Source organism: Boleophthalmus pectinirostris, unplaced genomic scaffold, assembly GCF_026225935.1.
Source record: "Boleophthalmus pectinirostris isolate CB_2022bp ecotype Guang Dong unplaced genomic scaffold, ASM2622593v1 HiC_scaffold_13, whole genome shotgun sequence".
Classification (NCBI taxonomy): domain Eukaryota; kingdom Metazoa; phylum Chordata; class Actinopteri; order Gobiiformes; family Gobiidae; genus Boleophthalmus; species Boleophthalmus pectinirostris.
The window spans coordinates 221803-237500 of NW_026571036.1; the positions used below are offsets into that span (position 1 = coordinate 221803).

The following is a 15698-nucleotide window of genomic DNA, read 5'->3' on the forward strand; positions in this document are numbered from 1 at the left end:
TACTGAGACACTTACACCTGTCATTTACACCTGTCATTTACACCTGTCCTGTGCTCCGGCAGGTGCTGGTTGCCCCTGGTTACGGTGAAGATGTGAAAACATGGCCGACCCCGACCCAGCCGCCCTCGGAGCTCAAAGAGACGCCCATGGTAAAGAACTCATGTCAACTCAAGTCATGATACAAACACATGTCTCTATGTCTTTGTCTCGTGTCTCCGTCTCGTGTCTTTGTGTCTTCGTCTGGTGTCTTCGTCTCGTGTCGTGTCTTGTCGGTGTCTCTTCCTGTGTCATGTCTCGTGTCTCCTTCTCATGTTTTGTCTCTTTTGTCCTTCAGACCCCTGAGCGTCTCAGACCGACTCCTCCCCGAGACTCGGTCCGGAGCCGAGCCCAGAGCCCACGCCGCGCTCTGCTGCCCCCTAGAGTCCACCGCACGTCTGACCCAGGACTGCCCCCGGGTACAAACACACACACACACACACACACAACAAACACACACACACAAACACACACACACAAAGACACACACACAAACACACACACACAAAGACACACACAAAGACACACACACAAAGACACACACACACACACACACAAGACACACACACACACAACAACACACACACAAAGACACACACACAAAGACACACACACAAAGACACACACACAAAGACACACACACACACACACACAAGACACACACACACACACAAAGACACACACACAAAGACACACACAAAGACACACACACACACACACACACACACACACACAAAGACACACACACAAAGACACACACTTCCATCACAAACCAGGAAGACGTTTGGAAACCTGTGATGAAACTTCCTCTGGGCTTGAATGTCCCAGTTTTCTTCATCTTCGTGTCATTGTGTCGTTCCTTTATGTTCGGCTCATCAACAATTCAAACACACCTCAGTTTTCCCCATTTCCCCACAGACGCACAACAGACGCACAACAGACGCACAACAGACAACAGACGCAACACAACAGACGACGACAACAGACAACAGACGCACAACAGACGCACAACAGCACAACAGACAACAGACGCACAACAACAGACGCACAACAGACAACAGACGCACAACAGACAACAACAGACAACAGACGCACAACAGACAACAGACGCACAACAGACAACAGACAGACAACAGACACAACAGACAACAGACGACAACAGACACAACAGACAACAGACGCACAACAGACACAACAGACGCACAACAACAGACACACAGACAGACGCACAACAGACGCACAACAGACGACAGACGCACAACAGACGCACAACAGACGCACAACAGACAACAGACGCACAACAGACGACACAAGCACAACAGACAACAGACGCACAACAGACGCACAACAGACAACAGACGCACAACAGACGCACAACAGACGCACAACAGACGCACAACAGACACACAACAGACACACAACAGACACACAACAGACAACAGACACACAACAGACACTAGGGCTGTGCAAAAATATCGGAATATCGATATATCGTATCGTTTAATGTGATGATACAGCATCGATATCGTGGGCTGCTGTATCGAGGAGGATTTTTAAGTGTGTTTTACTAAATTATTTTGTTCCAGCTACAGTTTTGTTGCTTGTGGAGTGAAAGGAAACTCATTTATGCGACACATTTGACATTTTCACTGTTTTGAGGAATAAAATATTTGTGTTTCATATGAACTTTGCACAAGAAGAAGAAGTGGTTTAACAAAGACTTTTAGTGTCAGACATGATTTGGCCTTTATTTTTCACTGAACCGTATCGAATCAATATGAAATCTATCATATCGAATTGAAAGTGCACTGTATCGGGATCTGTATCGTATCGTCAACTTCTTAATGATACCAGCTCTAACATGTGATGAGACGATTCAAACAGCACAGGCGTCTGCAGTTTACGTTTTACCACTGACACTTTTACTTCAGTGGGTTTATCACAGTCGCTCGAGTCCAGAGTCGGAAAAACACCTGAAGTTTCACCTCATGTTTCCAAATGTGAATAGAGCAGATCTTTAGTTTTAGTCCGACCTGTGACCTGTGACTTGTGACCTGTGACCTGTGACCTGTGACCCTCCTCTCTCCTCAGAGCTGGTGATGCTGCCTCCCTCTGTCCTGCCTCCGTCTGGAGACTCGTACTCTCACCCTCCTCCTCTGTCGCGCCTCCTCTCTCCTCAGGCTCAGGCCGCTGCAGTACCTGCCTCTCACCTGCAGGTGTCTCCACTGCTGCACCCTCTGGTGGGGCAGCACATCCTGTCCGTGCGCCAGTTCACCAAAGACCAGGTCAGTGCTTCATGAGTCTGAGTTTAAAAGTTTAGAATCCACACGCAGGGCTGTTCTTCTGTGTCCTGCAGACGCTGATCAGTGTCACTTTGTCGTCTTGTTTTTGTCTCACCTTTTTATTTTTCACCTGTTTTTGTTTTTCAGATGTCTCACCTGTTTAACGTGGCTCACTCTCTGCGTCTGATGGTGCAGAAGGAGCGCAGCCTCGACATTCTCAAAGTAAATCTACAAACCTCAAACTGGAGCACAAACCTCTGCTCTCCCAGCTGACCCGCCCCCCCTTCTGTCCCCGCAGGGTCGCGTGATGGCGTCCATGTTCTACGAGGTGAGCACTCGCACCAGCAGCTCCTTCGCCGCGGCCATGTCTCGTCTGGGAGGATCCGTGGTTCACTTCAGCGAGTCGACGTCGTCGTGTCAGAAGGGAGAGTCGCTGTGCGACTCCGTCCAGACCATGAGCTGCTACGCCGACGTCCTCGTGCTGCGCCACCCGACGCCCGGAGCCGTGGAGGTGAGAACAGGTTACAGTCTCCAGTCTCCAGGTCTCCAAGTCTCCAAGTCTCCAAGTCTCCAAGTCTCCAAGTCTCCAAGTCTCCAGGTCTCCAAGGTCTCCAGGTCTCCAGGTCTCCAGGTCTCCATGTCCACGTTCAGTCTGCAGCCTGAAGTCCCACAGATCAGATGTTTGGTCCCTCTGCTCCTGTATCTGATCTTTTAATGACACAGATAGGATTTTTTTCAAATGTTGCTGCTGCTGCCCCACAAAATGCCAAAAACCAACCGTCCAAAAATAGTTTTTGTTGCTCCTGTGAGTCGATGTGAAACTGAGAGAAAAACGAGGAGGATAAATAACTTCAATTCTCTTACAGTAACAACAAAAAGAATCAGTTTTAACCTTAATCGTCACTGAACATTTACCAACAACTTTGGTGTCACATTAAACACCTCTCCTCTCTCTCCTCTTCCCTCTCCTCTCTCCTCTCTCCTCTCCTCTCCTCCTCCTCTTCTTCCCTCTCTTCTTCTCTTCAGTCTGCCTCTCGTCATTGCCGTAAGCCGGTGATAAACGCTGGAGATGGAGTTGGAGAACATCCGACTCAGGCTCTTCTGGACGTTTTCACCATCCGAGAGGAGCTGGGCACCGTCAACGGGATGACCGTGAGTTTATTTACTTTTATATACTTTTATACTTTTATATACTTATATATAAATTATACTTGTATACTTTATAAAATCAACACATGGCTGAGTTTAAATTCTAAGTGTAAAAACTTTATCTACTAATGTTCTGTTACTACAGCACAGTTCTTCTGTCTCAAATGGAGCACAGCCTGTTCCCTCTGTGTTTTTGGACCTGATTTGAGTTCATTTTAAGCCCTTTGGTCCAGAGTTCTTCCTTTGGTTCTTCCTCTTTGACCTTCTGTGTTCAGAACGTCCTGATGATTCCCCAGGAGTTTAGAGTTTTACTCATGATCAATGAGGATAAACAGGTTTCAGTATCGGTATTGGCCGATTATTATCCAGGCTCTTTGATATCATTAACTGCTGATCCTGATACTCATACTCAAAGTGATATTCGATACCAATATTCTGAGTGCCTTTTGAACAGATTCATGAGTCAGAACTGAAACAGAAGAGCGTTAAATATAAATAATGAGTTTATTTCCCACATGAAAATCTCACAAAAAGTCAGTTTCTTTAACTTGAGAAACACTGGATTTAAAAAACAGTCCACATCTTTTCTTCTTTGTGTTTTGTCAGATCACGATGGTCGAGGATCTCAAACTCGTTCTTGTCTCGACCTCAAACTCGTTCTTGTCTCAACCTCAAACTCGTTCTTGTCTCGAACCTCAAACTCGTTCTTGTCTCGACCTCAAACTCGTTCTTGTCTCTTGTTTTGTCAGATCACGATGGTCGGGGACCTGAAACACGGTCGCACCGTTCACTCTCTCGCCAAACTCCTGACGCAGTATCGCATCACGCTGAGATACGTGGCCCCCAAGAACCTGCACATGCCACCGGAGATCTGCAGCTACGTGGCCTCCAAAGGAATCAAACAGGTCTGAGCTGCTTTTAATGTGTCATTACAGCGGTACGAGACTCCGCCCACCACCGCGGGACTGAAACATCTCAGTGTTCTTTAACTCTGAAGTGAAACACTCGAGTGAAACTGGGAAACAAACAAATAAAATGTTCATTAGTTTTGTAAAATCAAAAGAGAAAAACAGCAGAACGAAGCTCCACAAACTGCAGCTTTAACAAGTCCCGACATTTCCACGAGTTTTCATTCGAGTTTTTCATTCTGTTTGTTCATGAGCTCGTTAAGACACATGAAGAGGTTTTACTGTGCCATATTAATACCTGTGTGTGTGTGTGTGTGTGTGTGTGTGTGTGTGTGTGTGTGTGTGTGTGTGTGTGTGTGTGTGTGTGTGTGTGTGTGTGTGTGTGTGTGTGTGTGTGTGTGTGTGTGTGTGTGTGTGTGTGTGTGTGTGTGTGTGTGTGTGTGTGTGTGTGTGTGTGTGTGTGTGTGTGTGTGTGTGTGTGTGTGTGTGTGGTGTGTATCGTGTATCTGTGTTTGTGTTGGAGCAGGAGGAGTTTGAGAGCCTGGAGGAGGCGCTGCCCGACACAGATGTTCTGTACATGACCCGGATCCAGAAAGAACGATTCTCCTCCGAGGAAGAATACAGAGCGGTGAGACACTAGGGGACTCTGTGGGGACTCTGTGGGAGACTCTGTGGGGACTCTGTGGGGACTCTGTGGGGACTCTGTGGAGACTCTGTGGGGACTCTGTGGGAGACTCTGTGGGAGACTCTGTGGGGACTCTGTGGGACTCTGTGGGAGACTCTGTGGGAGACTCTGTGGGAGACTCTGTGGGGACTCTGTGGGAGACTCTGTGGGGACTCTGTGGGAGACTCTGTGGGGACTCTGTGGGGACTCTGTGGGGACTCTGTGGGGACTCTGTGGGGACTCTGTGGGAGACTCTGTGGGACTCTGGGGACTCTGTGGGGACTCTGGGGACTCTGTGGGACTCTGTGGGGACTCTGTGGGGACTCTGTGGGGACTCTGTGGGGACTCTGTGGGGACTCTGTGGGGACTCTGTGGGGACTCTGTGGGGACTCTGTGGGGACTCTGTGGGGACTCTGTGGGAGACTCTGTGGGGACTCTGTTGGATACCCTGTGGGAGACTCTGTGGGAGACTCTGTGGGGACTCTGTGGGAGACTCTGTGGGACTCTGTGGGGACTCTGTGGGGACTCTGTGGGGACTCTGTGGGAGACTCTGTGGGGACTCTGTGGGGACTCTGTTTAAATCTGTTTAAATCTGTGGGGACTCTGTGGCAGATTCTGTTTTTAAGAAATATCCAAACTTGTGCTCTTCAGATGTTTCTCCTTCTCATTCTGTGTTTGAGATCAACTCCACAAACAGATTCATCTTCTGGTTTAACGTCCCTTCAGCTGAAACACTCGGGACTGGGGACTGGACCCGGACTGGACCCGGACTGGACCCGGACTGGACCCGGACTGGACCCGGACTGGACCTTTAGTTTCTTTTTCCTGACAGAAGCTGAACTTTGAGTCAGTTTTTGTTTCATGTGGAGAAATTCAGGAATTAGATCTGAATTATAATCCAGGACACACACCTGCACCTGACACTCTCACCTGTCTCTCACCTGTCTCACCTGTCTCACCTGTCTCTCACCTGTCTCACCTGTCTCCCACTGTCTCACCTGTCTCACCTGTCTCCCACCTGTCTCTCACCTGTCTCCCACCTGTCTCTCACCTGTCTCACCTGTCTCCCACCTGTCTCACCTGTCTCCCACCTGTCTCTCACCTGTCTCACCTGTCTCACCTGTCTCCCACCTGTTCCCACCTGTCTCTCACCTGTCTCTCACCTGTCTCCACCTGTCTCCCACCTGTCTCCCACCTGTCTCCCACCTGTCTCCCACCTGTCTCTCTCACCTGTCTCCCACCTGTCTCCACCTGTCTCTCACCTGCACCTGTCTCACCTGCTGTCTCCACCTGTCTCTCACCTGTCTCTGTCTCACCTGTCTCTCTCCACCTGTCTCCCACCTGTCTCACCTGTCTCCCTGTCCACCTGTCTCCACCTGTCTCACTGTCTCTCCTGTCTCTCACCTGTCTCCCACCTGTCTCCCACCTGTCTCTCACCTGTCTCTCACCTGTCTCCCACCTGTCTCACCTGTCACCTGTCTCCCACCTGTCTCTCACCTGTCTCCCACCTGTCACCTGTCTCTCACTGTCTCTGTCTCACCTGTCTCCCACCTGTCTCCCACTGTCTGTCTCCACCTGTCCCTGTCTCTCACCTGTCTCTCACCTGTCACCTGTCTCCACCTGTCTCCCACCTGTCTCTCACCTGTCTCTCACCTGTCTCCACCTGTCTCCCACCTGTCTCCTCACCTGTCTCTCCCACCTGTCTGTCTCCACCTGTCTCCCACCTGTCTCCACCTGTCTCTCACCTGTCCTGTCTCCACCTGTCTCTGTCTCACCTGTCTCATCTGTCTCACCTGTCTCTCACCTGTCACCTGTCTCACCTGTCTCCCACCTGTCTCTCACCTGTCTCTCACCTGTCTCACCTGTCTCACCTGTCTCCCACCTGTCCCACCTGTCTCCCACCTGTCCTCACCTGTCTCTCACCTGTCTCCCACCTGTCTCCCACCTGTCCACCTGTCTCCCACCTGTCTCTCACCTGTCTCCCACCTGTCTCACCTGTCTCACCTGTCCACCTGTCTCACCTGTCTCTCACCTGTCTCTCACCTGTCCTCACCTGTCTCTCACCTGTCTGTCCCACCTGTCTCTCACCTGTCCTGTCTCCCACCTGTCTCTCTCACCTGTCTCTCACCTGTCTCCACCTGTCTCACCTGTCTCTCCCACCTGTCTCCCACCTGTCCACCTGTCTCCCACCTGTCTCTCACCTGTCTCCACCTGTCTCACCTGTCTCTCACCTGTCTCACCTGTCTCACCTGTCTCTCACCTGTCTCCCACCTGTCTCTCACCTGTCTCTCACCTGTCTCCCACCTGTCTCACCTGTCTCCCACCTGTCTCTCACCTGTCTCACCTCACCTGTCTCTCACCTGTCTCTCACCTGTCTCACCTGTCTCACCTGTCTCACCTGTCTCCCACCTGTCTCCCACCTGTCTCCCACCTGTCTCCCACCTGTCTCACCTGTCTCACCTGTCTCACCTGTCTCTCACCTGTCTCACCTGTCTCCACCTGTCTCTCACCTGTCTCTCACCTGTCTCTCACCTGTCTCTCACCTGTCTCACCTGTCTCCCACCTGTCTCCCACCTGTCTCACCTGTCTCACCTGTCTCCACCTGTCTCACCTGTCTCACCTGTCTCTCACCTGTCTCCCACCTGTCTCTCACCTGTCTCTCACCTGTCTCACCTGTCTCACCTGTCTCACCTGTCTCTCACCTGTCTCTGTCTCACCTGTCTCACCTGTCTCACCTGTCTCTCACCTGTCTCCTCACCTGTCTCACCTGTCTCACCTGTCTCTCACCTGTCTGTCTCACCTGTCTCACCTGTCTCACCTGTCTCTCACCTGTCTCACCTGTCTCACCTGTCTCACCTGTCTCCCGTGTTGTAAACCCGTTGGACTGTGCTGATGTCGTGGACTCTGATGTTTGTGTGTTAAATGTTTCTTGTTCAGAGCTTCGGTCAGTACATCCTGACTCCTCACATCATGACCGGAGCCAAGAACAAGATGGTGGTGATGCATCCTCTGCCCCGAGTCAACGAGATCAGGTCAGTCCCGCTTTAGTCCTGTTTAGACCCGGTTTAGTCCTGGTTTAGTCTGACCTTCTGTGTGAACGTGGCTGCACCTTCAGCCTCATTCACTTCGATGTTTTTCTGCAAAGCTCAAAACCACAGCAGCAGCTCCTCCTCCTCCTTCCTGATTGGCTCTTTCCAAACATGCTCCTGGTTTCAGCTAGAACAGCTAACCTCAATGAGCTTCATTTGACTGGAGCTGAACGCTGTGGAAACAGGTCCAGAAATCCTGGAAAAGTCCTGTAGATTTAATTTGTTTCCCTTCGCTCCAGTGTTTGTTCAGTTTTCATGAGTCTGTTCTGATTATTTCTGAACGTCTTTTGTTTAAAAGAAACGACAGTAAATGTTCAAAAACTATAATCCCAAAACCATAAGGAGAGAGGAAACGGTTCATGTTTCAGATTTAGAACTAAAAGTCTGATCAGTTCTACACATGGAGGTGCTGGAAAGTCATGGAAAAATTCACTTTAGTCATGAAAAAATCATGGAATATTTTGGACATTTTGTCAGTGAAAAAGCGTGAGACCCTGGACCTGACTCCCGAGTCTCCTGTTCTTAGGATGTAACTAATCCAAAATATCATGATATCGTATCGTCAGAATAATACATCGAATCTCAAATGTCTGTGTTGAAATTCATTGTTATGATGCAGAAATGTCTAAAAGAAACAGAATAAACTACAGAGACCATGATGCTTTGCTTTGTTTCAGTCCAATTTACACAATGAAATAAATTATGAAGAACTTTAAATCTTAAGTCTCTGGTTTACGACAGAAAGTTTAATATTCACAATGTTTTTTATCTCTTCAAAATATCACAATAAATATACACACACACAGACACACACACACACACACACAGAGACACACACAGACACACACACACAGACACACACAGACACACACACAGACACACACACACAGAGACACACACACACACAGAGACACACACACACACACAGACACACACACACACACACAGAGACACACACACACACACACACAGACACACACACAGACACACACACACACACAGTTGAGACTTTGACGTGGTTGTGGTGTGTGTTTCAGTGCGGAGGTGGACTCAGATCCTCGTGCGGCGTATTTCCGACAGGCGGAGAACGGGATGTACATCAGGATGGCTCTGCTCGCCACCGTGCTGGGACGATGAGCCTCTGCACACGGCTCACACACACGGCTCACACACACGGCTCACACACACGGCTCACACACACGGCTCACACACACACACACGGCTCACACACGGCTCACACACACGGCTCACACACACTCACACGGGCTAAAACAACACACACTCTGCACAACATTCTTTTTTGTTTACTTCATTTTCTCTGATAAGTGTTTGATTTACTCAGAAGTATTACAATATTTTAGCAACTTTGCAAAACTGTGACCAGATCTGGACATTCCAAATACTGCCCTGGTACTACACTTGTACTACACCAGTACTACACCACTACTACACCTGTACTACAAATACTACCCTGGTATCACACTGGCACTAAACTCATACTGTCCATTCCAATTCACTTTGTTCCTGTGGCACATTTCACAAACAGTTTCCAAAATGCTGCACAACAACAATAATAATGTAATAATAATAATAATGATGTAGAATTCCTCAGTCGATTTGGTAAAATCCACGATAAAAAGAGAAATTCAATTTGTCGACTGGACGAAAGTTTATTTGGTCAAAAACATTTTTCAACTTGTCCAATCTGTTTCTTCACTTCTGTCAGACACTGGTGACACTGTCTTATATCTGCCAGAAGGGGGCGCTCACTACACACACACTACTCTGACACACACGCACACACACACACACACACACACGCACACACACGCACACACACACGCACACACACGTTTACAGTTTGTGTTTGTTGGAGGATGCACAGACGAGACGAGAGAGCAACACTGGACCTGAGTCTGTTGTTCATCTGCACATAAAATCCTGGAGTTGCTCCCGTGAGGTTCAGAGTCTGAGGAAAGATTTTTGTTTGGGAGGAGTTCAAGAGGCTGTTTTTGTTAAGAGATGGAAACAGACTCAGACACCGTTGAGTAACAACTCCGTCCTCAAACCTAAAACAAAACAAATACAACTAGAGGAGGAGGTCAGGTCAGGACCAGAGGTGTGAAAACTCCAGTATGACCTGAGTGACTCTGCTGATAAGATCCACACTCATGCAGGTCAACAGATCTAACAAACAAACTGTAAACACATGTACATGTGTGTGTTAGTGTGAGAGTAATGTGAGTGTAGTGAGCGCCCCCTTCAGGCAGATATAAGACAGAGTCACTGAACTAAAGTGAAGAAAACAGTTTGGACGAGTTCAGAAAACAGATTCAACCCAAATAAACTTTTGCCCAGTCGACAAATTGAATTTCTCCTTTTGCCAGTATAATGATAAAATAAACACTTAGATTTAATCACACTAGTCTGAAAACAATAAAACCAGTAAATAAAATAAGAGCAGAAACTATGGAATAGCAATAAATAAATAAAACCAATAAAACTCCTGCGGTGTGAGGTCGGTCACAGAGAAAGTCCTGTCCTCCAGGGTTTAAGTCTCGTCTTAGGTCCCACGAGCTCGGACCTCGGACCTCAGCGCTGTCCCCAAACTGTCCCAGAATCATTAGTTTTTCCATCGAACGCACAATCACTGAGTTTAAACCTCCACCTGCACATTCCGCGCTTCGAGTGTTTACTGTTTACATTTTTTTTCAGAACACACATTTCTTTAGAACACTTAACTCTTGTCTCAGGTTTCATTATGATTCTGTCGTTTCGCTGTGGCACAAAGGACCAAACTCTTGTTTCCAAACCGTTTCTTGTGATTCTGCTGTTTGGGTTCTGATCCAAATCCTCGTGTTGTTTTTGATGCTGGTGTCGATAATGTAGCAATGAACTGGAAATTCATTCAATTTCATAATGTTTTTCTATCAGACTTTTTCAATAAATACAAGAAAATGGGAACGATCTTTGTGCTGTTGTTATTTAAGTTTAAAATCAGATCCAGACTGAGATGAACGTGAACAGAGGAGGAAGAGGACGACGAGGAGGGACACTGAGTGACACTGAGCTTGAGTAAAAGACACTGTGGTTAGAGCTGAGTTTATTTTTATTTTTTTTTCAGCAACAAACAAAAACAGAATTATTTGGACACAGGAGTCACACTTCACAATATAATAAAGAAAAAATATAAATGGTGATAAATTCTAAAGTTGCAAAAAAGAGCAAGAGACGTGTGAAATAAAACTCAGTTATTTAAATGTAAATGTAGAGAGAAAATAGAAAAGTAATGAAATATAAAATCACAGCTTTATGAGGTCACAGGAAGACAGCAGATGATTGACAGGACACAGGTTTATCAGTTACATAAGGGTGAGTTGTACAGTTGTAGGGAGTATTAATAATTTAAGGACAAGTGAATTGTAGAAAATAACTTATATTTTTCATATTTTCTCTTTTAAAAACGCATGCTCACCTGGGACAGACATAAGAGCTGGCAAGTTGATTTGTTACTCATATAATAAAATTTTCTTATGTATTTATTTTGTAGGCCTATTTTTTTAACTTTTATTAAGTGCTGCATGTGATTATTATTAATACAATTGTTATTAATATGACTATTAATATCAGGCCTACCTACAATTTGTAATTTTTCATTCTCCTTTGCCTGATGTTTCCTACCTTTGATGCTATTATTAGAAAATAAATAAAAGGAATATCAGTGGTATTTCAAATTAAACCAAAGTGTGCTTATGTAAACCAAAAGTAACGATACACAGCTGTGAGGAGTTACAGTTGTAGGGAGTATTATCCGTTACATGATACTCCCTACAACCGTACAACAAGTTAGTCGTCATTTTGATTTTTCTTTAAAAAAAAAAATATACATATATATAATCTCTTTTACCTCACCTGAAGAAGCAATAATTTGAAGACAAGTTAATTGCAGAAAATAACTTGTATTTTTGATTTTTGTTCTATTTTAAATCGAGCGCCCAGACTAAAAGTGTGTTTCCCTGGAGATGCCGGGGATTGAACCCGGGGCCTCATACATGCAAAGCATGCGCTCTACCACTGAGCTACATCCCCACACTGACAGTCGAGTCTGTCTGTGTTTATATCATGTACACAGACCGAGTTCTGGCATCACAGATTTATACATGTTCAGACTCATATAAACACAGAAATACACAGATGACACTTGAAATATCAAATATATCTGAGTATTTCGTAGATTTCACGGTTTAAAATCTGTGTTTTGTGGCGTTTTTCCGGTGGCGCCGCCGCAGTTTGACCGCTGAGAGGAGCGGGAGTGCGCATGCGCGGGCGGATAGCGGGCCGCTCTTCGGCTTTGAGGCTAACGACGCTTTTTCTGCGTATTTACCGTGAAATAAGAAGAAAAGTCCCATGTCTCTATGATCCAGACAAAACCGCAGCGATCACCGCAGCGACCCGCACCACAGTCAGTCCACACACGGTAAGACACTCTGCGCTTTAAACACGTTTCTGCGCCGCTAGCTTATTGTGAGAGCTGTCACGTATCCTTCCGCCGGACTCCGCTGAGAAATACACTGGTTTAAGGAGGACTAGACCCTGTGAGTAAATCAGCACAGAGCGCGCGTTTCCACAAAACATCTTCAAAATTGTACACTCTGTGATGAAATATGAACATTTGATTCAAGCCGAATTCGCTAATAGACCGTTTGTAATTGAAATCAAGTAATGCGACATATTCTGCTTAAAACTATCTTACAAATATTTGTAGAAATGTGTAGAATTTACTGAAAGGTGACGCCATTTTTAAATCAGTTGTTGCACGCTCGTGTGCTCGTGGAGCGCGTGAACAAAGATGAAAAATGCACCAATAAATCTGATCATCAATTTAAATTCTACTTTACACTTGGATTTGACTGTCATTTCAAAGTAAAAGCCGTAATTTCCTGCAGAAATAATTCAAATGAAAGATATTTAAGAGGTTCTGAAGGTTATTAGAGCGGAGTGTGAAGTGGAATGAATGAAAAAGGGCAGATTGTGGTGATTAAAGTGATTTTTGTTGTGTTTTTATTCACTGTAAAACACAGAGTCATTGTCCATGTGTCGGATTAACAGAGGATTAAACCAAGGACACAGAGACACGCACATTTAACATTTAACACGCCCCAACAAACAAAACCTCCTAAAAAACAACACCGAGCCACACAACACTTCACACTCAAACTGCACACGAGACCCAGGAGCAAGTCTGAGGAACCTCCAGTTCAACTCCAACTCCAACTCAAACTGAAGCTGAAGCTGAAACTGAAGTGAGTCTGAAGAGAAGCAGAGGCGCAGACTCAGGATCTGTTGGATAAGTGCCTTAGTTAAAGCCACAGATGAACTTAAGACCCACAAAAGCTCCAGTCCTAGAAAGTCAAACTGGACTGAGACCGGAGGGACCGGGGAGACCGGGGGGACCGGGGAGACCGGGGGGACCGGGGGACCGGGGAGACCGGGGGGACCGGGGAGACCGGGGGGACCGGGGAGACCGGGGAGACCGGGGAGACCGGGAGGGACCGGGGAGACCGGGGAGACCGGGGGGACCGGGGAGACCGGGGAGACCGGAGGGACCGGGGTCCAGAGAGACTCTGTCCCTGCAGATTTACACAAAACCACTCATTTGTCCCAGTTTTATACAAGAAATGTCCCAGTGTCTCTATTTCTGATCAATTTGATCTAAACCGGGACTGAACTAGGACTAAAATAGGACTATAATAGATCTAAACCAGGACTAAACGAGAGCTAAACCAGGACCAAACTGGGACTGAACTGGGACTAAACCAGGACTAAAATAGGTTTATTTCAGGTCTAAAACAGGACTGAACCAGGTCTAAACCAGGTCTAAACCGGGTCTAAAAAGGGACTATATCAGTTTTTTTTCAGGTCTAATCCAGGACTAAACCAGGACTATCTTGGGTTAAATCCTGCAGTGTGTAAACTCCATCAGTGGTTCAGTAGAATCCAGGACAAAGGAGAAAAACGAGTTTGTCGACTGGACAAAAATTTGTTTGGTCAATTACGTTTCTCAGCTTCGTCCAGACTTCTTCTTCTTCTTCTTCTTCTTCTTCTTCACGTCCAGTCGATAAACTCACTTTTCTCCTTCGTCTTAAATCCTGCAGACTGAATTTCTTTAATCTCAGTTTTTACTCTGATCCACACGAGAGTCGAGGACAAAGACGACTCACACTTTTTAGTTTTATTTACACAAACATCCAAACCCGAGTCTGGTCCCCCTAAAACATCTCCTCAAACATCTCCTCAAACATCTCCTCAAAAACAAGACTCCTCTGGGCAAAAAGAGAAACACACAAACTAAATGATGATTCTGAATTTTTATTTTAAGAGTAAAACCAGGACCAGACCAGACGTCTCATGGACTTCACTTGTTCTGGATCTGTGGGTCTGTGAGGAGCTGCTTTGGTCCCAGGTTCAGCTCAGGGTAGTTCTGCTCTAGACCTGGTTTTAACTTGGTCTGGTCCTGGTCTGGTCCTGGTCCTGGTCTGGTACTGGTCTTGGTTCTTGTGTAGATCTGAAGTGAGAGGAGCTTAAACCCTCGGCCTCCTGCGTCAGAACAAAGCTCTGATTGTTCTTCTAAACGAGACTTTTGTCAGACGCTGGGATCATGTGAGGACCAGAGCCACGACCGGAGCCACGACCCACGACCAGAGCCACGACCAGAACCAAGACCAGGAGCTTTTATGGACTTCAAAATAAAATGATGAGACAGAACTGAAGCTGGAGGAGACGAGAACACGACGGGAATAAAGAGGAACATCTGTGGAGATTCAAAATGTGCATGTGAAGAAGAACACAAAAGACCTGGTCTAGTCCTGGTTTAGTCCTGGTTTTAGTCCTGGTTTTAGTCCTGGTTTTAGTCCTGGTTTTAGTCCTGGTTCAGTCCTGGTTTAGTCCTGGTTTAGTCCTGGTTTAGTCCTGGTTTAGTCCTGGTTCAGTCCTGGTTCAGTCCTGGCCCGTTTATTTGATGGAGAGTGAAGTTTGTGGTTCGTCTGACGCTCTGGTCGATCACGTCTCACGTCCATCTTCTCTGATATTAAACCTGATCCTCTGACGTTTTCTGAAGACTGCGTTTAAAGAAAGAGTATGGAACTTTCCTGGGTGTTACAGAGGGACTATTAAACTTCTGTGGGCTTTTCACATGTCACATGTTTAGATCAACATGTTCATTTTACTGTTTTGGAAATGTTTGATTCGTCCAAAACAACAGATTTTACTTAAGTTTTTTTTTTCGTATTTATGGAGAATTGTGGTGTGGGAGCACATGGGCGGAGCCTCGTACAGACTCGTACTGCTGCTAATCGTAAGAAGAGTTTGACATAGAAACGTGGGCGACTCTAAAACCTCCTGAGACGGTTTGTGATGAGGGAATTTATTAGAGCAGCGATTCAAACAACATGGAGGAAAATAAAATCCAGATTTAGCATCAAGTTCCTCTCAGCGTTGGATTTATATTTTATACATGAACAGAGGGTCTCAAAATAATCATTCTGCAGGCCAATAATTCTGTCAGTTCTTG

At 46.4% G+C, this 15698-nt stretch overlaps 1 protein-coding gene and 1 non-coding gene across 2 annotated transcripts in view; one reads left to right on the plus strand and one right to left on the minus strand.

Annotated features, from left to right (window-relative positions):
• cad (carbamoyl-phosphate synthetase 2, aspartate transcarbamylase, and dihydroorotase) overlaps positions 1-9345 on the plus strand; it is a 30277-nt gene extending 20932 nt beyond the window's left edge. Inside the window, exons 35-44 of the mRNA XM_020932300.2 lie at positions 63-149; positions 335-455; positions 2128-2321; positions 2466-2540; positions 2617-2829; positions 3345-3470; positions 4217-4372; positions 4902-5003; positions 7977-8071; positions 9166-9345. Coding sequence (XP_020787959.2) covers positions 63-149; positions 335-455; positions 2128-2321; positions 2466-2540; positions 2617-2829; positions 3345-3470; positions 4217-4372; positions 4902-5003; positions 7977-8071; positions 9166-9265 — 1269 coding nt within the window. The 3' untranslated portion in view covers positions 9266-9345. The remainder of the gene's footprint in view (positions 1-62; positions 150-334; positions 456-2127; positions 2322-2465; positions 2541-2616; positions 2830-3344; positions 3471-4216; positions 4373-4901; positions 5004-7976; positions 8072-9165) is intronic.
• A 2800-nt stretch (positions 9346-12145) lies between these two features.
• trnaa-ugc (transfer RNA alanine (anticodon UGC)) lies at positions 12146-12217 on the minus strand. Its single transcript has one exon. It is a non-coding gene; the product is annotated as a tRNA-Ala (tRNA).
• Between the last annotated feature and the right edge of the window lie 3481 nt (positions 12218-15698).